Source organism: Ceratotherium simum, chromosome 3 (genome assembly GCF_057802395.1).
Source record: "Ceratotherium simum simum isolate JZ-2026a chromosome 3, ASM5780239v1, whole genome shotgun sequence".
NCBI classification, from domain to species: Eukaryota; Metazoa; Chordata; class Mammalia; order Perissodactyla; family Rhinocerotidae; genus Ceratotherium; species Ceratotherium simum.
Genome location: NC_141902.1, coordinates 33,237,073 through 33,259,042, shown reverse-complemented (window position 1 = coordinate 33,259,042; position 21,970 = coordinate 33,237,073). Strand labels below are relative to the sequence as shown.

The window sequence follows — 21,970 nt, the reverse complement described above, 5'->3', positions numbered from 1 at the left end:
ACTTCTATGAAAGAACTGAGCTCCTCTAATAAGTTAACATTTTCCCCTCCCATGATCTTAATTCATCAGCGTTGTCTCTGGACGTGGTTAATACTGTTGCTGTGATATGAACTGTTAGCAGTTACATTCTTCACTAACTTTATGGGTTTCACATTTTCTTTCAGAGTTATTTGTATTTGATTATTTTATGTTTTATCAATATGTACCAAATGCTTAGAATTCCCTTAAATGTTGATTTCTTCTTTCATTAAGCATTATTAAGCACCTAATATGTGCCAGGCAAATAGGAAAGATTAAAATAAAAATGAAATGATTATATAATTGTGACAAATTATATTTGATTTCTAGATAATTTGGTGTCATTTATTTTAGTCTATCTAATGGATACAGTTGCTTTCCATGCCCCTCTGATAGGACTCTTCTCAACAGCAATTTGTTCTGTGGCCAACATTATATCTGTGTTCGCATCTGTTCACTGCTGTCAGACTAAATTTTGCTTCTGCAAAAACAATGTAGGTAACGAAATTAAATTTCATGGAGTGAAAGAAAGAGAACTTCAGAAATGAGAGACTGGGGCTTTGGCAAAAGAGGTTTTTGTGAGCTGCTTCTGAAATTTGAAGTTATGAGTTCAGTTTCAAGCATGTAGAGATTCTTTGTAGAAAAGGCAAATAAGGTTTTGGGATTGCCATGACGTTGATTATGAATTAACCCGGATATTATCGTGGGATGTTTAAACACAAAAATGCAGAAATCATTTTATTCAACTTCAGCAAGTTTCTCAACATAGCCTGGCAATCTTATATATCTCTAGAAAAATTCTCTACCCATTCTCCACAATGGCTATTTCATTCCTTCTCTGCTCTTCTCAGAGAGTGAGTATCCTTCATTCCTCCATATCGTACTCCCCTTCTCTGCATGCTTCACTCGACTAAATCCAATCTGCCCTTAAAGTCTTAACTTAGAGTTTAGTACTGTGAGGTTTTCTTTCTTAAATGAGCCTCCTTTGAGCTGCCATTTTCTTCTTTGCCTCCTAGTATGTAGCTCTTCTGATGCTATATTTTATTTTTCTCTTAAATAATGTTTATTATAAAAGTAAGGCAAGTAATATGTAAAAAATAAATTTGAACACTATAAAGTAATGAAAAATATTGAGTGACTCCAAGCCCCCAGTTTTTCTGTCCTTTCCCAGAGCAACCACTCCTTTCTGTTCTAATGTATCTCTTCAAAAACATTTTTGTGTATCTAAATATACATGCATTTATCCATTTTTAGCTAAATTGGAGCACACTATGCACATCATTCTCCATCTTCCTTTTTAACACGTAAAAATCCAGATCATTTGTTTCTACAACATCATTGTGTTCTATTACATGATAATGTATTGACTTCTTCTTTGTCAATGGACTTTATTCTTTACTGATTTCCTTAATTTTAAATAGTCTTTTGCTATTACAAATAATGCTAGAATGAATATTATTGTACATTTATTTGGGGCATGTATAAGTTTATCTGTAGTATAAAATCCTAGAATGGATATGCTGAGTCAGAGGCTGTATATTTTCAGTTTTAATAGATATTGAAGACATCCATTTCCAGCTATGGTGGAATAACTTGCATCAACTCTCCCAATACAAACAACTAGAAAAGTTGTATGAAATTAAAACAAAAATAATGTTGGAAGGCAGTAGAGAATTGCAAAAACTGAGATAATTTAAGGGGCCAGAATTCCAGTGAGATTGGAAGCCCTGAGCGTTGCCTCTTTTTCCCTCAAGGCATTTTCTAATTCAAACATGATACAGAGATGCCAAGAAGCTGAGGAGAAAACTCCAGCAGAGACGCTGACTGGGGCTTTCAGCAGCTTCACAGGGCTTAGGAGACAAAAACTGGAATTCAGGACAAACGGAAGTGGAGTGGACCTGGTGAACCCTCCATGTTTTCAGTTAGGTTCCTGAATGGGCTATACATTAGGAGTAAAATAGTCCAGCCCATGCAAATACTTATATCCAACTTGATTAAAGTGATTGGATCCTACTCTTGTTACCTATTTCTCTCTGGAGAGAGATAACATGATTCAGAGCCTCCGATTATCTCTAAAATATTCCATATACAATTTTCAGCAGGCAATCAAACATTACCAAACCTGTCAGGAGACCTGATGAGATAGCTGAAACTGAGAGAAAAACACACAATAGAAATAGCCCCAGAGGATACCCATATAATCAAATTATCAGATTTAGACTTTAAAAGGACTACAGCATTGGGTGAGAAGATGAACTATTTTAGGGGAGATTTGGAATCTATATAAAAGAATCCAATAGAATTCTAGAGCTTAAGAATATAATACCTGAAATTAAGAATACAATACATGGGTTTGCCAGTCAATTTGATACAGTTGTAAAGACAATTAAAGAACTGGAAGATAGGGCAATATAAAATATCTGAACTGAAGCACGGAGACAACAGGATGGAAAATAGAGAAAAGAATATAAGAGATTTAAGGGTGAGAAGTTTATTATTATGTAATTGGAGTTGCAGGAGTGGAGGAGAGAGAGGAAAGAACAGAAGTAATGTTTCAAGAGATTTTACTATAGGACCTAGCTGTGGTTATTTTGCTGATTTTGACAAGTAGCTTCTCAAGATGGTAAAAATTGCTCTAAAAAGGAAGAATGAATATTATTGGATACAATATGTGCATTTTAAACAGGAATTCTTTTTCCTGATAGTTATAGAAAATTATGCAAAGCAATGAGTGTCTTTTTCTCTGGCTTCTGCGTAGTCTAATCTGTGTGTACATGAGCTCTCCATAAAATGAGTGCTTAATAAATTTTTACACAGTTAGCAATTTGTTTCTCACCTCATTCACAACAGTTGTCTGATGCAACCCAGATTTTAATTCATGCTAACCAGGTTTTTGCCCTCTTCTTTATGCCTTTCATTTTTGCATATGCTCATAAAGGAGACTCAATTCATTGCCTGATGTACCCAGAAAACAATGATTCTAATATAAAAGCAAATGAATCATCTGTCAAACTCTATCTTCCTTCTGCATTTAGAGATTATGGTTGTTTTTTCTTTGAACCCTATCTTCTGCATCGTTACCTAAAACAAATCAGATTTTAAGGAATGCCTGTATCTCCTAATCTTTATGCATAATGTGATTAACCTCATTAAGTGAGATGAAAGATCAACCACATATTTGTTTTTCAACTTGTTGGTACCACTCTCATGAATAGTCAAGGAATCCAAAAGAAGGGGAGAAAACAGACAACCTTTGAACTTGTAGGGGTGAGAGAGAACCAGGTTAGGTAGAGGAACCTATTTTGTTCACCTGCCTCAAAGCCCCTGGGCCACCTTTTATGCACTGCTTGTGTAATGTGGGTGGACATGACTTGTTAACTATAAGTCAATTTAGCTAATATATTAGTCCTTTAATATATTACTGTATCCAAGAGTTAATATTTTTTAATTAAAGGAATTTTTGCATATTATAATGTTTCCCTTGCAGAAATTAATATTTAATTGTGAGAATTTCAGAGAGGTTGGTAGCAGGGGTGGTGGAGAGAATACGATACCTTTTGGCAAGAGTCCTTTTCACTGTTCATTCAGATCTCATGGGGTAAGAGGCAGTATAGGACAGCAACCAGCAAGTTACCTCCGTACCCAGGAGCCCAGGTGTGAATCCTGACTCTACTGCTTACCTGGAACGTGGATCTAGCTAATTTCCCAAGTATAAAATGAGAGTAATAACAATGGAATCATATATAAGGTGCTTAGCTCGGTATCTGGCACATTCTAAGTGCTTAATAAATATTAGCAATGTCTACTATGGTGAGTAAAATTCGCCATTACTGAAGAATAATTCTGAAACTTTTCTGCTTTACAAAATACACTGTTTAGATTCCAGTCTCCTGTCTTGAAGTGAAGGCATGCTGCTATTTTTTTTTTCTGGGAGTTGAGCAGGGAAAATGGCTAGAGGTCTCAGAATCTTGTGTGCATATATTAACTGAATCTCTCTATTTTTATGATAGTACCTCTGCCCTCAGCCATGTCTCATTTCTCCCAGGTCAGTCCCTCTGTTTCACTCTCCAGAATAAACCTCCAGTGTTCAGCCAGGGTGGAGCAGAAGCAGTTGCCAGCCTAGAGGCAAGGGATCTAGGGATCTGACTGCTTGTTAAACAGACTGCCAATCAGTCCTTCTTATGTTCGTGCACTTTTCAGTTCTCCTTCACTTCCAGAGGTAGCTGGTGCCGCCAATTCCTTACCCTCTTGTTTTAGAGGAAGGGAGTTATTCTACTATGTAAATTGGGTTGGTCCTTAGCACATGCTACTATTGGCCTAGGATTCAGTGTTCTTGGTTCTGCTAAATTGGTTAATTCTGTCATTTCCTCCCTTCTGTTCTCTATCTTTGTGAGTTTATGCCTTTTTCTGAAATACCTTCCATTAAGGTTTTAGAAGAGAGTGAGAGTGGGTGTGTGGATTCAATCCACCATCCTTACCAGCAGCAGTTACTCTTTAATCAAGAGATTTCTTAAGATCATCTAGTAAAAATTGTCTGCTAGATGGAGGAGTGAAACCATATTATATAAAAAATTGTGAGCATATAGATTTGGTTGCTTTCTCCAAGACTGTTCACATGGAATTGGGAAATCTGACTTCTAGCCTTGAGTCAAAGGTAAGCAGATATGTATTGACTATTTAAGGAATATACCACTCTGCTGGGTCTTATAAGAGCTAAACAAGGATAGGTGTAATGCAGATTTCAAGCTTAAAGCTCTGTTTCAAGCTCTGTTCTATATGAGTTAACTTGTCTTCCTTATGAATTTGACAAAAGCACAATTTGCAATCTCAGCTACCTTTCACTTAAACAAAAAGCAAAAGAGAAAGAGAATTTCACCAAAGTGGATTTGACGTTGTGGGTGAGAGAGACAGAATTTTAAGCCTTGTTCCCTGCAGTGCCAACTTCATGGAAAAGAACACCTTTAACTGACCTTGAAAGCTGAGAGGAGGCAGAACATCTTTGACAAGGGATTTTGAATTTTGAACATAACAGAGTTGGAAGGATAGGTGGAACTTTATGGTTGAGATGTCCAATGACTACTATAAATATAAATTACAAGGTGTATTAAAATGTACTCTAGAAAGTAAAAAATATGTCCACAGAATTTCAAAGGAAAAAAATGACATGTTGTTGAGAGAATTCTGAGTAAGTTCAGAGATAAATTGACAGCCATACTGGGCTTAGAAGATCGATAGGATTTTTGACTGACTGGATTGTTTGGAGTATGTTTTGAGTACTGGGAGATGAAAAAGGAAGTTGAAGCCATATAGCAAGAGACTCTAAATGCTGAAGTGCGGTTTTAATTAAACAATGAGGAATAACTGAAGGTTTTAGAGGAAGGGAGTAAAATCGTTTAAGGTGTGCTTTAAGGAATTTGACCTGGCAGTAAAAATCCATTGATTGTTGCATTTAAAGAGAAGAGTGAAGGTCCTCCATGGTTAGTGGCTGTTCCAATATATGACCTTGAACCTGTCCCTTACATTTCTCTGAGTGGGTATCGTAGATGAACTCTTAATTGCTGGTGTCATGTGGTACTAATAGAATTATGTAATAAGTATTTGTAAGGACTTCTTATGTGCCCAGTTTTATGCTAACTGCTATAAGGGGTACAAAATATGTCAAAGATTTGGCATTTTTCATGGAATGTAGAGTCTTGCAAGTTGCGGGGGGGGGGGGGCGGACTGTATTAACTTGGATCAGATAAAGCCAAGCTGATATTTACTATAAATGCAATTGGGAGCTAAAAGGTGGAAGATGGCCACATGATCTAGAGTAGCTGAGGATGGTATCATGGAAAGGTTAGCACTTAAACTGATTTGAAGGGTAGGTGAAATTTACATGGGTGGTGGCAGCAAAGTGAATCAATATGAATGAAGATTCCTTGGCAAGAAGATATGCAGGGACAATGAGGAACTTGGTTTAAATGCAACTAAAAGCTGGCGTTTGTAGATTAATAAGAAGCAGGTGGGATGGGAATGTAGGACCCAATCATAAAGGGCCTTGAGAGATGGGCCAGGTGATTTGGGGTAAGAAATAATGAGATATAGAAGGCTCATGAGCAGAGATTAATATTATGAAAAGGTATCTCAGGAAATTTAGTGTGGCAGCAGTATTCATGGATTGGGAGTAGAAGAAATTAGAAATGAAAAAGAATCTAAGATGCTGTTATAGGAAACAGGTGTGAGGGCTTGGAGTATGAAGCTGCTGACAGTAGGGATGGAGAGATGGAACAAAACTGAAAGAAAGATTTTGATAGAAGAATGAAAAGAAATTGGCACCAAATTGCCAGAAGTTGGAAAAGAAAGAATCAAAGATTAGTCTACACATAATGATTGAGGAGATTGGAAGCGTATATTTTTGCAAAGGAAAACAGAGATGAGAAAAAAATATGATAAACTTGGTCTTAAATATACTGTTTTAAATTATAACATATAAACCAAAGACATATGTTTTTAAACTATGAGATTGGAGCATAATTGACTTGTTCAGACTAAAGACTAAGGTTTGTTATTTATCAGCACGTTGAGGAAAGAGTCAGGACATGACTTTAAATTCTGGTTTTGTTTACTTCTTTTTTTTTTTTTAAATAATTTTATTTATTTATTTTTCCCCGAAGCCCCAGCAGATAGTTGCATGTCATAGCTGCACATCCTTCTAGGTGCTGTATGTGGGACGCGGCCTCAGCATGGCCAGAGAAGCAGTGCGTCAGTGCGCGCCCGGGATCCGAACCCCGGCCGCCCGCAGCGGAGCACGCGCACTTAACCGCTAAGCCACAGGGCCAGCCCTGGTTTTGTTTAGTTCTAAGCTGCATAACCTTTGCAAATCAATCTAGTTCTCACCCCTGGAAAGGGGAAAAAATAAAATCAGTAGCCACTTTATTGAGTATATATATATTACGTGCTAGAGGGTACATTAGGCTTTCTTTTATATGGTTTTATTCCTGAAAACAGCTCTTCTATGAGGTAGGTACTGTTGTCATCTCCACTTTACAGATCAGCAGTCTGAGGCTCAGAGAGCTTGCGTGACCTAAGATCACACAGCTAGAAAGTGACAGAGACAGGATTTGAACCAACGACTGTCTGTCTCCAAAGCTACTGCTCTTAACCAGTGATGCAGTGCTGCTTTCACTGTGCCTCACCACAATATGTGCTTTACAGACTCTTATAGTTAAGCCGTGTATTTATTAAGTGCTTACTAAGTGCCATACTCTGTGCTAAGTGTGTTTTATGCATTATTTTATTTAATCATCTAACAAACCTATGAGGTTGCTACTACTACTGTTTACATTCTTCAGATGAGGAATCACTTAGAGAATGAGTTACTTTTCCAAAGTCACACAGCTAAGTAGCAGAATTGGAATTTATGCTGCATTTCTATCTGATTTCAGGGCCTATAATCTTTTACTCTTAAAAGTTATTTTGAGGATTAAATAAGATAATTGTATCATTTTCTTAACTTTAAGCCATGAAGCAAATAGTCTTTAATTAGTAGTGATAGTGTGAGTATTAGCCACCTCAGAATAGCATAAAGGTGATGGTTGAAGCCGTGGAGGGCATGAGCTCTCCGAGGGAGTAAATTGACAGAGAAGAACATATTATGGAGAGAATCATGGGGGATATTTATAATTTAGGAGGAGCCTGAGGGAAAGGAGTTGGAAAAGCATAACGATTGCTTAGAAAATACAGTAATGTGGAAGCCTGAAGAAAATGATCCCAAAGATTTGAGACATCAGTGGTATCAAATGCGACATAAAATTTGAAAAGGATAGGTCGTCATACTCTCCCAGCAAGCTGCTACTCATGCTGTGATACCAGTAAACAGAACAACCATCCCTCCAGTTTCCCAATGCAGAAAGCTGGCAATTTTCCTTAATTTTTTTTTTTAATTTGCCTCACTCCTCCATTCAATTAATCACTTATCTCTCTCAAAATATCTGGCCTCTCCTCTCTATCCTTGCTGCTACTTCCCCAGTTCAGAAAATCTCACTTCCTGCCTAGATTCCTCCAGCAACTTCTCCGTTCTTTTTGCTGCTTGACTTATTCCCCTCTAGCCCATACTCCATTGTGCAGCCAGAATGATGTTTCCAAAAGACAGAGGCAGTCAGGTCAGTTTTCTGCTTAAAACCTATCCATGAGTTCTCACTGACCTTAGGATAATGACTTAGCATGGCTTGTGAAACTCTGTAAAATCTGTCCTCTTTCTAGTTTTTCAGCCTCATCTCACCACTGTTACTCATCTAGTTATGTTCTAGCTCTGCCAAACTTTTTTCTATTTCTAGTACCCATCATGTGCTCTGGGACTTAACACCTGCTGTTCCTTCTGGAACAGTTTTTCCTTCTCTCTTGTCTTCTCTCACTCTTTCCCTCCCTTCCTCTCCCCCTCCAGCCTTTCCCGATTAACTCATCCTTCATATCTCAGCTTAAGTTTTACTTACTTTGAGAAGCCATTTGAATTCCATCTAGTTAGATCCCCTGCTTTACACTCCCACAGCATCTCATGCATCCACCAAGGCAATCACTACCCTTTATGGTAATTGCTTGTTTAACTGTCTGTCTATGCCTTCTACCTTTCTGTCTATACAGTAAGCTGTTTATGCAGAATTTATATGTTTGCTCCCCTTGTTATCCCTAGCACTTAAAACAATGCCAAACCTATAGTAGATGTTTAATAAATACTTCTTGAATAATTGCTATGAATGAATATATGCAGCATGAAATTATTTTAGATGTTAGGCATATCATTTATAAAATGAAACTGTGGTGGGTTTTATAAACCTCATGGTTTTCTCTAGATGGTGGGAGGTGAGGGTGAAGTGTGATTTCATTTGACTTTCTTTTTCAATTTTAAGATGACTAACAGATAAATGAGACTGGTTTAAAAAAAAGAAAAATCTTGATTTAATAAGAAATTCTCACAATTTATGGTTATTACAATCTTATAAAGGGATAAAGAATTAAACAGGGAAATCCTGGTTCCCTTAACCTTCTCAGTTCAGTAAAGAGTAGCATTCAAATGGAGTTACTATGAATATGAATATTTATCTATATAAATAAGTGTCAGAAAGAAATAGAATCATAAAAGTACTTTCCTTTTAATTTACTAGGAATTCACTTTTAAATGCTCAGACTCTAAGGCATTCTTATAAGCTGTGAAATGACCCAAGTCAGCCATATCTGTTCAAAAATTTTTGTGTGTGTGTGAGGAAGATCAGCCCTGAGCTAACATCCAATGCTGATCCTCCTCTTTTTTGCTGAGGAAGATTGGCCCTGAGCTAACATCCATGTCCATCTTCCTCTACTTTATATGGGATGCTGCCGTAGCATGGCGTGACAAGCAGTGTGTTGGTGCATGCCCGGGATCTGAACCCACGAACCCCGGGCCGCCAAAGTGGAGGGCACACACTTAACCACTTGTGCCACTGGGCCAGTCCCTCAAAATGTTTTTTAAAAAGCTTATCTTAACAATAGTTAGATGGAAAACTAATGTTCACCTTCGCTAAAAATTGTATCCAAAAGACAACATAGCACAATATAGATATATGTGAAGCAAGGAACATGCTTTTATACAATGAAAATTATATTGTTAAATAAGTAAAAAATGATCTCATTGTTTTATTAAAAGTAGTTCAACTGGTTAGAAAACAGCAACATATTTCTTTCAGCTGGTCAAGATCCTTTTGAATTTTTATTTTATTTTATTTTATCTATTGTGTTAGCTTTATATCTTTGTATTCGTACATAGGATGGGACCATTTGGCTGATGTCAGACAAAATAGCAAGTGTGTTAATCTTATCCAATGGCCATCTGGTCTGAATCTTTTTCTGTATAACACTCCCCAAATGGTAAAAATAAGGGGAAAAATAGTGACATCACTAATTTAATGGGTAATGAGATAAGGAAAACGTTGACTATCATATGTGAATTTTATTCACTGTTTTAGATCTCCAAAAATAGATGATTTTTATCTTCTAATTTTATCCTATATTTAAGGATAGAAAAAAAAGAAGTCAGTAACTTTCCCCTTTCTTTTACTCGGTAATTCTGTTTGGGAGTGGCTTTCTTTCTGGCTGAAATTAGACCTGTCAGTACATGCCTGTCAGGCCCTTTTCGGGGAGCATGCAAGGGCATCTGAACCATGGGAGGGCTGCCAATTGGTCATTGAGTACTATGTGCTACACTCTGCTGGGAAGGAACTGTGAAAGGGTCTAAGACATTTAGAAACTTATAGTCTCAGGAGAAACTTTTAAATTCAAGAGGTACGTAGTGATGCAATGCAGAAATATGTCACAGGCAGCACAGAATAGTCCCACAGGCAGTAAGAAGAGCAATCCCTGTAAGCTGAAGAGAAGGAAACTACATGGTGGGGTTTATGTTTATTACTTTATATTTCATTTTATAAGATTGAGTCTCTTGTATTTTTTCAGCCAGTCAAGATTCTTTTGAATTTTTATTTTACTTTATTTTATCTGTTGTATTAGCTTTATGTCTTTGTGTTCATAAGAAGGATGGGATCAAAGGGCTGAAGTCTTTGATTGTCAGTTTACAGAGCTTGATTTTTACGAGTAGTCAGTGGTCAGCCACCAAAAGTTTTTGAGCAGATGAGTACTATGGTCATATATTGTTAAGGAAAGTTAGTATGGTGAAAACATGTAGGATAGATTGGGAGAGGTGAAAGCAAAGCAGGAAGATAAGAGATGAGTTGAATAGTTCAAGTGCAAAGTGATCAGGAAGGATGTTAGAATGGAAGGGGGTGTCCACTTTGTCTTGTTCACTGTCATATCCCTAGTGTATAGAATAGGAGCTGGCACTTAGTAAGTACTGAGTAAATATTTCAATAAATGAATTAATTATGAAATGATTCGATAAATGAATTGAAATTTTTAAAATGTAGGCTGTATGGCAGAAGGAAAGGAAGGAGTTAAGTTCTACTTCAATATTTCAAGCTTGATTGAATTATAGCAGAAATAAGGAATTGAGCAGGGAGAATTTTTGAGGAAAAATTAAGAGCTTTGTTTTATTCATGTTGAATTTAAAACAACAATGCTCTCAAGTAAAACATTTAATAAGCATTTTTGGAGGGACTAGTATATGGGAGAGAGGTTGGAGGCTACAATTTTTGCTTTGAGAGCCATTTGCATAGAAGTATTAGAAATAGTAGTGACCCTGATTCTCAAAGAAGGGAATATATAGATAAAAGAGCAGAAGGTCAGTGGAAGCTCAAATTAATCTAATAGAGAAAAGGTAACGTGTTGAGTGCTTCCTGTGCACTAGGCACTGGGTTACAAGCTTTGTATATATCATCTGTTGTAATACAACACCCACCTAAGGGTCGGTATTACCCAGGAAAATGGAAATTCAGAGAAGTTAAGCAGTTCATCCTATCCCCAATAAGTGTTGGAGCCAGAATATGAACTTAGATCTGTTTATCCCTGGTTTTCTATCTCTACTGAAACCACTCTCTGTTTGTGAATTTGGTCTATCTTTTCCAATGAATTCTTTAACATATTTGTAATAGTTTTGTTTAAAGTCCTTGTCTACTGAGTCCAATATTTTCGTAATGTTTGGGTCTGTTTCTATTTTCTGTTTGTTTTTCTCTTCATTATAGGTCACATTTTTTACTTTTTGACATCTCTTAATTTTTTAAATATATTTTATGGTAGATATTGAATAAAAAAGAACAGTAGAGACTGAAATAAATAATATTTACCCCAGAAAAGCCACACCCCTCCCTCTGTCTGACAGCTAGTCTGAGGTTTTTATTCTCTTTAATCTAATCTCCAGTTGAGCTGGGTCTGGTCTGAGTAACATTTTGTTTCAGTTTGATACTTGTTTCAAATGTTTTAAGAGCAGAATAAGGGCTCTCCCCTTATCAGAACTTGTGGTCTATGCTCTAGTGAGTCTAGATCTCTCTCTCTCCCTCTCCTCCCTTCTCCCCAATTTACAGTCCTGCCACCGGTGTTTTACGCCTTTTCTAGGGCTTACTGCTCTTGGCCTCTCCCTGCCTCCTCCTTGGCTTTCCAAGCCTTGGGAGAAATCTCTCAGTCTTCCTACCCTGTCCCCAGCCTTTGGTACAGTGAAAGCTCAATAGAAAAGACTTGATGAGCAGATGTTCCCGAGGAGATCTCTCTCCCCTCTTCTGTCCTGGCCCCAGCTTTCTGCATATAGCCACGGTGTGCACTTGGTTAAGGCTCTGTGGAAAAGAATTGGCAGGCTATGGAAAAGAGTTGGCAGGCTATACAGACTCCCTGAGCCTCCTCAGGACTCTAATAAGCCATCACAGAAGTCCACAGATGACCATAAGCGTTTGGCTGCTTTCTACATACAATGATAGAAGTCCCTCATCTATGAGGTTTGCTTCTCTTCTCTCTGTTCCATTAGGAAGGTGGCCATGGATCTTCACTCACCTAGGAAGGGCTCACCCTGATCTGTAATTTAGTTCATTCAAGCTCTTTGCGTTCTCAGCTCATGATGTGTAAAACAAAAAAGCATGATTTTGTAGCCCATCTGGTATATTTTAGCTGTTAATGTTGAGAATAACTGTCTAATACAACTTTTTACATCCCAACTGAAACTATTAAATATATTTTAATCATTAATGAATATTAGACCTTAGTGAAAAAATAGACAATATGAAAAATACTGATTTTTTATTTTTCAATATAGATTGTTATTTTACGTGCTTAAATTATAGAAAGAATCACAATTCAGTGAAAAACTAAACTTTAGAAAAACTGTTACCTATTTAGTATTTTCAATTACAGTGATACAGATAGAGAAACTTATCAAAGAGAGCTGCAAAAACTATATTTGGAGTGATTAAGTGCCAGCATACAATAATGTCAATTTTGAGTTGAAACCAGATACAGACCTGAGACACGTTAGGAATAAAGTTGCTACTTCTGTGAACAGTGTAGATATTAGTAACACTAACGTGCAGGTTTTAGAAAAGTAAATTGAATGTTGTGTACCACAAATATGTCTCTGGAATGTGCACATCTGGGTTCTCCACTTACTTAAACTGACCCTTTCTATCACATGCATCTGTCATGCTTTTGTGCTACAAAGATGTTGATTCCTATTAGGGTGCTATGTCTTAGCAGGAGATTCATTAAAGTGGCTAACATAGGCTTCACTTCTTGAGGAGGTTCTCTTAGGACCTTGGAGCTGGCTAAAAGTGAGTCGATAAAGATGAATATTTCTCTGAGTACTTATGCCTATTAGAACTTGAAGCTAGTAGAGTTTAGAGGGGCTGCAAAAGACATCGTAAGGATTCATGGTCAGACTACTTCTTGGTTCATCAGCCGTAACAACCACTGGACTCTTTATCCAAATTTCTTGACTTGGAATCTGTGTTCATGTTGGTGAATCAGTAATAGAAGGGAAGAAGCAATTGTGCGTATTATTTATAGAAACAATATCACTGTTTCAATATTTTTTGTGGTGTTGAAATATAGGATGCAGTATATTTGATAATCTTCGGGAAACCAGGGACATTGTCTTGTTTACTTTTGGATCTTCCTTGCCTAGCAAGCAAGGACTGCTTAATAATCATTGTTCAATAAATATTCATTAAAGAACTGATTGAATGAATATTATGGAAATATTTTAAGTGAACTGAAAATATCACTGGATACATCCAAATTTTAGACTTCCTAGCACTGGCAGTCTATTTATAATGATAATATATTGGTTTAACATAGCAGCTTACATTATTTTTAGTAGGGACTAATAGAACTACTTTAGTAGGATAACAGCCATGCCAACTTTCGTGGTAGATAAATTATGCAAAGCTTCAATAAAACATTTTCTAACAAATGGAAGCTAATAGTTGACAAAGTATACTCCCACATAAAAAAGACTGACCATAAAGGTGAGATTAGAAGGTTCACTGGTGGAAAGTTGCTGGAATGGGTAGACCAGTGAACGGGAGATCAGCGAAGAACGGGACAGGCACTAACTAGCAGAACAAGGAAACACCCTTGAAATCCACATCCCATTATTATCCCTACATTTTTATTGCAAAGCAGATATTAATTTAATTTGGTTTAATATGGTAAAGTAATCTGTCCCTGTTATCTGCTTCCATAGGGACTGACTGCCATAATTCTGCCTTGCTGATTCTCTACTTCATGACCCAATGTCGTGAAAATCTTCTTTGCTCTTGTGAGCTCTTATAGAAAATACCACCCCGTTTTCTTTCCGTCACTTTTCTTGCTCTTTGGCTTTACAGTGTCATTCACATTACTACTGATCCTTGGAGGGGACAGTATAATTCTTATAGATCCGTCTTTTAAATCCCTAAGGGCACATAGTCAATAGTTGAAATGTAATGGATTCAGAATGGTAGCACAACCACAAAAATAACCGAATAAATGCATAACTATGCAGGTAAAACTGAAGACAGGCCACAGTCCCAACACTTGCAGGAACAGAGAACATCACTGGAATCACTCTTCCTTTGGGCTGTGAAGACTTTGGGCTAGGAGAGGCTATATGCCGGGAAAGCTATAAAATTCAGAATGAAAGAGATGGAATCGTAGCGATAAAGCCTCAAAAGAGGAGCAGAAAGATTCTGACTCAGAGTGCCAAATAGGAGATTATTTTACTCTCAGTATCAGGATTGTTTAAATAATATAGCTTATATTTAATACAAATCACAGGGTTTTTTATTTCTTTGCTTGCTTGTCTGCTTTTAATTTCAGGTTTAATTAGACAACGTTATAGGCTATCCCACCCCTTCTTGGAGTTAGACCTTCCTCAGGCTTTGAAAGTGCACTAGTTCTCAGTACCCTTGGAACTTTACTAATGATAATAACCTCAAGAGTGATAACCATGTTTGTGACTTCTTTTTGTTCACAGGCCTAAGGAAAGGCCTTAGATTGCTTTCTCTGTGTCTCTGAGAAATGCTCTAAACCCTACATATTTTTTTCCCTCCCACATATAGGTCAAAGGGCAGAGGGGAAGCACAATTTAGCTACATTTATTCTCATTTACCACATAATGACTTAATACCTTTCCTCCTTAGCCTCTTTGAATCTAAAGCTAGTGTCATTCCTAAAATTTATAGTAATCTTTAAGTTTTCTCATTATACACAAAAGTGTTGGTCCCGTACACCTTTTTGTAAGAGTTTTAGAATTATTAAAAATCCTATGCTTTATGATAACATTTTTACAATGGCTTTAAATACATGTTTTAGGCAGAAATATAAAGTTGTTTTCCTGTAGCTTGCAATCTATTTTGGAATTAAAGTTTCTTACATGGATCTTTTTTAGGACAAAATAATATGTGAAGTGAGCATTTTTGCTGTCTAATTTTTAAACTTTCCTGTTTCTTTCTCTTTTTTTTCCTTCCTATTTTCAGCTTTCTCAGAAGTATGGAGTCCATGTTTGTGGAGAAGGTGGAGAGTATGAAACGTTCACTTTGGATTGCCCTCTATTTAAGAAGAAAATAATTGTGTAAGATATCATTTCAGCATTTTCTTCCCTTTCCTTAAATTTAAGTGATGGAAGCAACTTAACATTAAGCTTGAGGCAACTTTTGTTGGGAGAAATAGAACATGTCCTCTAAGTTCACAAACACTCAATTTGTTTAATACCAGTGAAGTTGTCTGAATACCTAAATCAATACCTGACAAGACGAGGCCTTCATAGGAGGCTATAAACTTTTTAGACATTGCACTTTCGTTTACTTGCTGATTATGGCCTGCAGTAAAACTGGTACCTACACACTGACACTTTTATCCTTTCATGAAGTGTGAATTGCCTGTATTATTTATCTTTCATTACGGCTACATTTGATCAACTGCCGCATCAGTAGCCTGTGGGTTCCATTAACTCCATCCTCTTTTTCCTTTTTCTTGGCTTTAACAACTTAGAATGGTAATATTAAACATTTCTCTTCAATTATTTGGGGCTATTTTTACATATAAACTTTGTTTTTAAGTGAATTCAGTTCATGGTGAGTAGTGTGGTTTCTTGGCTATAAATTTTTAAAATTAGTGTAGCAAAAAACAGGAACTTTCTTCAGTTTGTTACATTATTATCCATACTCTAATTTATGTCCCTCTTCTCATTTGCTAAGGGAGCTTTTCTAAGCTCTTATGCTTCTCGGAAGAGATTGTCAGAATTATGCTTGATTTCAGAAACCTCATCTGATAAAAGATTAGAATCCTGTATTGAATGGACGGCTTCAATATTTTCAACACGAAGGGGTGACTTCTTTGTACATATTAATAATGAGGGAAGTAGCGATCTAAGAAAATCAAGACAACTCTAGGTGAATTTTCTTGAAAAATACATTTATCTCGTCAAATATGGCCAAAACATTTTCATTACCGTATGCAATATTCACCCACTCTTGCTTCTTTCATGTTCTTCTAACTTCTTTTCCATTAATAATCATCAACATAATAATTATTTATTTGGCAAATATTTATCAAGTATCTATTATGTCCAAAGCTTTCTACTGGGCACCATTGATGTTCAAACATAGTTCCTGCCTCCAAAGTGGTGGGAGGAAGACACATCTGTATATAATTATAATAAAAGATGGTAAAGGATAAGAATCATAAGAATAAGTTCATAAATGGGAGGTATTTCTTCTGGTTGCCATGCTCACAAAACAATTATGAATGAACTGGGCATTAGGTATTACTTCTATGAAATAATACTGTGTGATTATTCAAGAAAAGCATTTGCATGCTAGGGTGAAATTATAGTATAATGTAAAACTTGCAACATATTTACTTATTTAAATGGGACTAACCAAATTAGTAAAAAAAAAAAAAACACAATAAGAGAAAAAATGCCAAAGAATAGTTCTTTTCCCATTTACTTGACAACTTGAGATCCTAGAGCACCCAGAAGTCTTTATGGACAACCTAGAGTTATAAGACATGAACTTCTTTACACTACATCACCAGAAGGTCTGTTTATCATAATACTTGAGACCTGAAAATTGAATCTTTTTCACCTCATCATTTTGTAGACAAGGAAACCTAAACCTGAGACAACGGCATGAGGGGAATTAGTCATGCTATTAAAGAGCGGGATGTCAGGGGAGGTGTCTTAGAACCCTCTAGTGCCAAAATGAGCTCTTCAGTTCAACTGAATGATCATTTATTGAGGCAAATTATGTGGGTAGAACCCTGCAAGCTGCTGCCCTGCTCTGTAGGAGTTCTTCCTGTAAGAACAGACAGGCAGGTCAACAGTCCATGGTAAGTGCTAACATATGGGTGTGTACTTTGAGAACACAAGAGGAAGTGCTGTCTTTTCATTCTTATTCATTATCAGTTCATCACTAATCTAATTCTGAAGCTTAATCATATTCTTTGCTTTTATCTTTATAGGCTCTGCCTCACGTCAGCTTCGTAACTTTCTTACTTGACTCCTTTTCTCTACATTGTTTTCCCATTTCTCCCCCTTTGCTAAATCCTTCCATTCTTAAAGGCTTTGGCTGCCATCACCTCCAGTGCTTGTTCTCGTGCCTGAGCTCTCAGAACACACAGTCCGCACTAATAAATGTTTGTTAAATATTGTTGAATTAATTTCTCATTTATTGTTGCTTATTTTTACATATCCTATTTCACTTACTTTTATGTATTCCTTTTTTAGCTTATAACTAGAGGTTTAGGTTGAGACATATCCTAGTTTAATGTAAAGAAGAATGTTACCTAAACTGTGTATAAAATCTTTCCTCCTCTTTAAAATTAAAATGTGCTTATATCTAGCTGATAAGCACTAATTGTGATGATGTGAGTGAATATGCATTGCACATTCTAAAACTGCATGTAAATGAAAGTTATTTTATTTAGAGATAATTTTTCATATGATACAATTAAAAGATAAGTTTAGTCCCTGTAACTATTTGTTAACAATTCACCATTAATATTATTGGATCCTATAACTTGGAATTCAGTTTTGGGACACATTTAATAATTTCTCCTGTTATATTTGATATAATAGTGGTTTTCCACAATTAACATGCAACTATTTGATTATTAGGAACCCCATTTCAAATGTCTCATTCAGATAAAAAGGAGAACACCAGGCTGGCCCAGTGGCATAGCGATTAATGTCGCGCACTCTGCTTCGGCGGCGCAGGGTTTGCAGGTTTGGATCCCGGGCGCAGACCTACACACCACTTATCAAGCCATGCTGTGGCAGCATCCCATATAAAGTAGAGGAAGGTGAACATGGATGTTAGCCCAGGGCCAGTCTTCCTCAGCAAAAAGAGGAGGATTGGCAATGGATGTTAGCTCAGGGCTAATCTTCCTCACAAAAAAAAACAAAAAAAACAAAAAAAAAACGAGAAGACTATCTCTAACAGAAGAAAAAATAAACTTAAATGCAAAATGATTTAGTTATAATTAGGCATTTTTTTCAAAAACAGATTGAATATTTTTGGTATAATGAAGTAATTTAGAGAAATCAGAGTGGTTCTAGAAGTTTATTATGAGATACATTTTACCCCAAATTCCAACTAACATTTTTAAAGTCTTGTAGGAAAGACTGATATAACAGTCTTTGTCTGGAAGGAATTTAAAAAATTTCTAACTAGAACATTTTACAGCGCACTCTTCATGTCAATTAGTATGTGATGACTCACCTCTAGGTACAAATTTTTAGATCAGAAAATGAGTTTTTTTCCTAAGAAGGCTCGATGAAAAGAATTATAGCCTAGCCTTTAAGAAAAGTAGACAATTGTAGATCTTCAAATAAAGAACCTACTTTCTTATTACTTCTTAGTTTAAAGTATACATGCATGCATATCAGAAGAACTAAAATCCTAATGTTGTGTTAGTGAAAGTGATAATTTTCTGTTAGTTAACACATTTTTTAAGTATCAGTATTTGATACAACCTCATATTTCCATTTAAATTATCAACATTACTATACTACTGCTACAAAGTTGCTACATATGGAATGGATGGATGGATGGAACAATGGGAAGGAAGGAAGAAAGAAAGGAAGGAAAAACTAAATTCCATGATTAAAACAATGTGTGTGCATTTTTCCCACCTACTTCTATTTTCTACCCATTTAAGACATAACTCAGCACAGAGCATGGTAATGTGGCCTTTAGCAGTGAGGATGAATCAAGTATTTTCCTTATCTGCCTTGTTACATCTATTCTGTATTACCTGGGAATTTATTTAAATTTATGAACTATTTTCCTTGTATTTAAATTTTTAGACCTATTAAGCTTTATTTTTACTTTGCTAGATATGCTATATGGTGTTATTGGTATATACTTGTGCTTATATACATGTACATGTATACATGTAGTATGAGTGAATGAAAAAGTATGTATTCATGAGAAGATAGGTAATTGAAAAATTAATGAGTTTGTGATAGTTTCAATAGTGTATAAATGTGAAGATACTTAACAAAGCTTAACTATACAGTTATTTATTTATTTAACAAATTTCTAATGAATACCAGCCAGTGTACTCTGTACTGAGCTGAGAGTGGGGGGAGTAGGGGAGAGACAGACAAAGATGAACAAAACTTGGTCCCTCTCTAAGATGGAAGGCACGCACACAAACACATCATTATAATATAGCAGATGTGTTATGAATGGGCTATAAATGCATTCCCAAAGCACATAAAGGAGAAACTAGAACTGTCAGGATGTCAGGGGAGGCTTCACAGAAATGACATTGGAGATGTCTGAGGATGAGTGTGAGTCCACGGGGAATATCTATATACGTTGTCTTTTTAGAGGAGAAGTAGAAACAAGGACCATGGCTGAGTCTCAAGAGATAGTATCAGTTTTTCTTGTTTTTAAGTGAGTGGGTAGGGCCTAGCGTCACACCCCGGGAGCCTGGTGTCAGGGAAGAGAAGCTCAGACCTGACTCAGCTGCCCTTTTGAAGTTGTAACTAGGGGTAAGCCTGACGCAGCAGTGGAAGGGAACATGGGCCAGCTCTGGGCTACAGAGGAGCCTCAGTTGTGTGAGAGGTAGTGACTGCACTGATTACTTGTATTTATAGGGAAAGGGAACGAGGGCAGCCAATTGGAAAGCACTTTTGCTGTGGCACAACTGGTCTTAATTTTCTGGATTACTCTGGGTGTTACAGCAGATCCTGCTCTAGGTTTCAGAGAAATCCATGAAGCAGACAGAAACCAGAGAGCTTGGAAAGTTGAGTTGTGGGTGATAGTTGAGAAAGAGAAAAAAAGAGCAATAGTGACATCTTTCTGTTTGAAACTAAAAACTGTTCATTTGAAATCTAGTCTCTCCCAGTTGACTCTAGCTTTGTGTAAGTGAATGAAATGATGTTAGTCAATTAGAGATTATGGATTTAATAGAATCCATAAAAATAATACACCTCTTCATTTAGTGCTCAAAATGTTCTATATGTTCTCTGGATAATAATCTTGATTCAGAATGCAGTAATTACATCAATTGAGTGAGCTATTTGCTGTCAACCCTCTGTTGCTAGTGGGGATAACTGGCATGAGAAGGGAAGGCCTGAAACTTTTTCTACTGACATAGCATTGGTCCCCGTTAATTATAGTTTTGGTGCACTCCATTGTCAAGGATGTCAAAACCAAGCTGCCTAGATTAGGCATAATTAAGGCTCAGGGTCAGTTTCCAAGGCTGGGATCAGGAACAGAGAGATTGAAATTTAGTGTAAGGGTGAGATTGTACATAGGAATTGGAATTTGAATCTGACTGGTGAGCCAAGGTAGGACCAGAACAGGCAATTTTGGAGTAAATAGAGAAACGACAAGACTAGGACTAACAAGCCAGAGGGGCAGGTAGTAGAAAGCAAGAGGGCCTCCTCTTTGCTTTCTCTTTCTCCTCCTCCTTCTCATTGTACCTGGAGGCATATTTTGGTTGATGTAGACTATGAAGGCAGCTTATATCTTTCTATCAGGATTCTGACTCTTTAATGATTCTATTTCTAAGTTACTTGCCTTTTATTGTCATAGAAGCCCTTTTTAATGTTATTTTTCCCAAGCACTAACAAGATGCATATATGATACTAAAGATTCATGACTGGTATCATCAAACATTTTTTTCTATCTCCGATCTTTCAAAGGGGAAAGTAAAGAGATTTTGTCCATGAAAATTTAATATTTTGGAGCCAAGCATTTTGAGGTTTCTTCTATTGCCACTAAATAACTTTGAACTACAAAAATTGATTCAAAAAATATTTTACATTAGTGGCAATCAAATAAAGTAACAATTTATTTTGCTGTACTACAACAGTTAAAATGCTAACAATGTATTAGTATAAACAATGGAACTGGTTCCTGAGGCATTAACGAGATATGAGGAATTTCTATTTTTAAAATTTCAGTTGAAATGTAAAAAACTATTGCTTTCTTAATAAACAACAATAAAAAATAATTAGTTATTAGGACTTCATACATAATCTTAGTTATTCATGTGTGCTTTACAGGGTATCTTTGATAAAAGTTGAGTTAATTTACATGTATCCATATGGTGCCAGCAAGCAGTTCATACCGTTTTACCTGAATGTGGTAATTACTATGGCAGACAATCAATTTTAATAGCAATGATATTGCAGTGTGAAGAGTTCATCTAGAGCTTAAAACCATCACCAGTGCTGCTTTTGTGAAGGATAATTGAGATTTTGTGTGAAACACTGAGTGAATTACCTCTTGGAAATGAAGAGAATAATGAGGATAAAGCACTATTGTTTAATGGTTAGCCCATACCAAGCAAATTTGTGAAAATGAAATTGAATAGGAGTTTTAAGTCTCAAAACTGTTCAGAGAGCTTTGAGTGAACCTGACAGTTGAACTGTATGTCCTTATAAGGATGAAAACCTTCTTTACTTTTTCTTGGAAGTTTAGTATCCTCGATCCTTTTCCCAATTGTATATTGGATTATTAAAAATAAGTGTTAATCACTACATATTGTATCCCAGTGGAAATAAAGA

General features: G+C 36.3%; 1 protein-coding gene across 2 annotated transcripts in view; it reads left to right on the top strand.

The window, feature by feature from the left end:
• DPH6 (diphthamine biosynthesis 6) overlaps positions 1–21,970 on the top strand; it is a 182,126-nt gene that overhangs the window by 135,154 nt on the left and 25,002 nt on the right. For both annotated transcript variants that reach the window (XM_087424765.1, XM_004421386.3), the window contains exon 7: positions 15,420–15,514. In XM_087424765.1, coding sequence (XP_087280891.1) covers positions 15,420–15,514 — 95 coding nt within the window. The remainder of the gene's footprint in view (positions 1–15,419; positions 15,515–21,970) is intronic.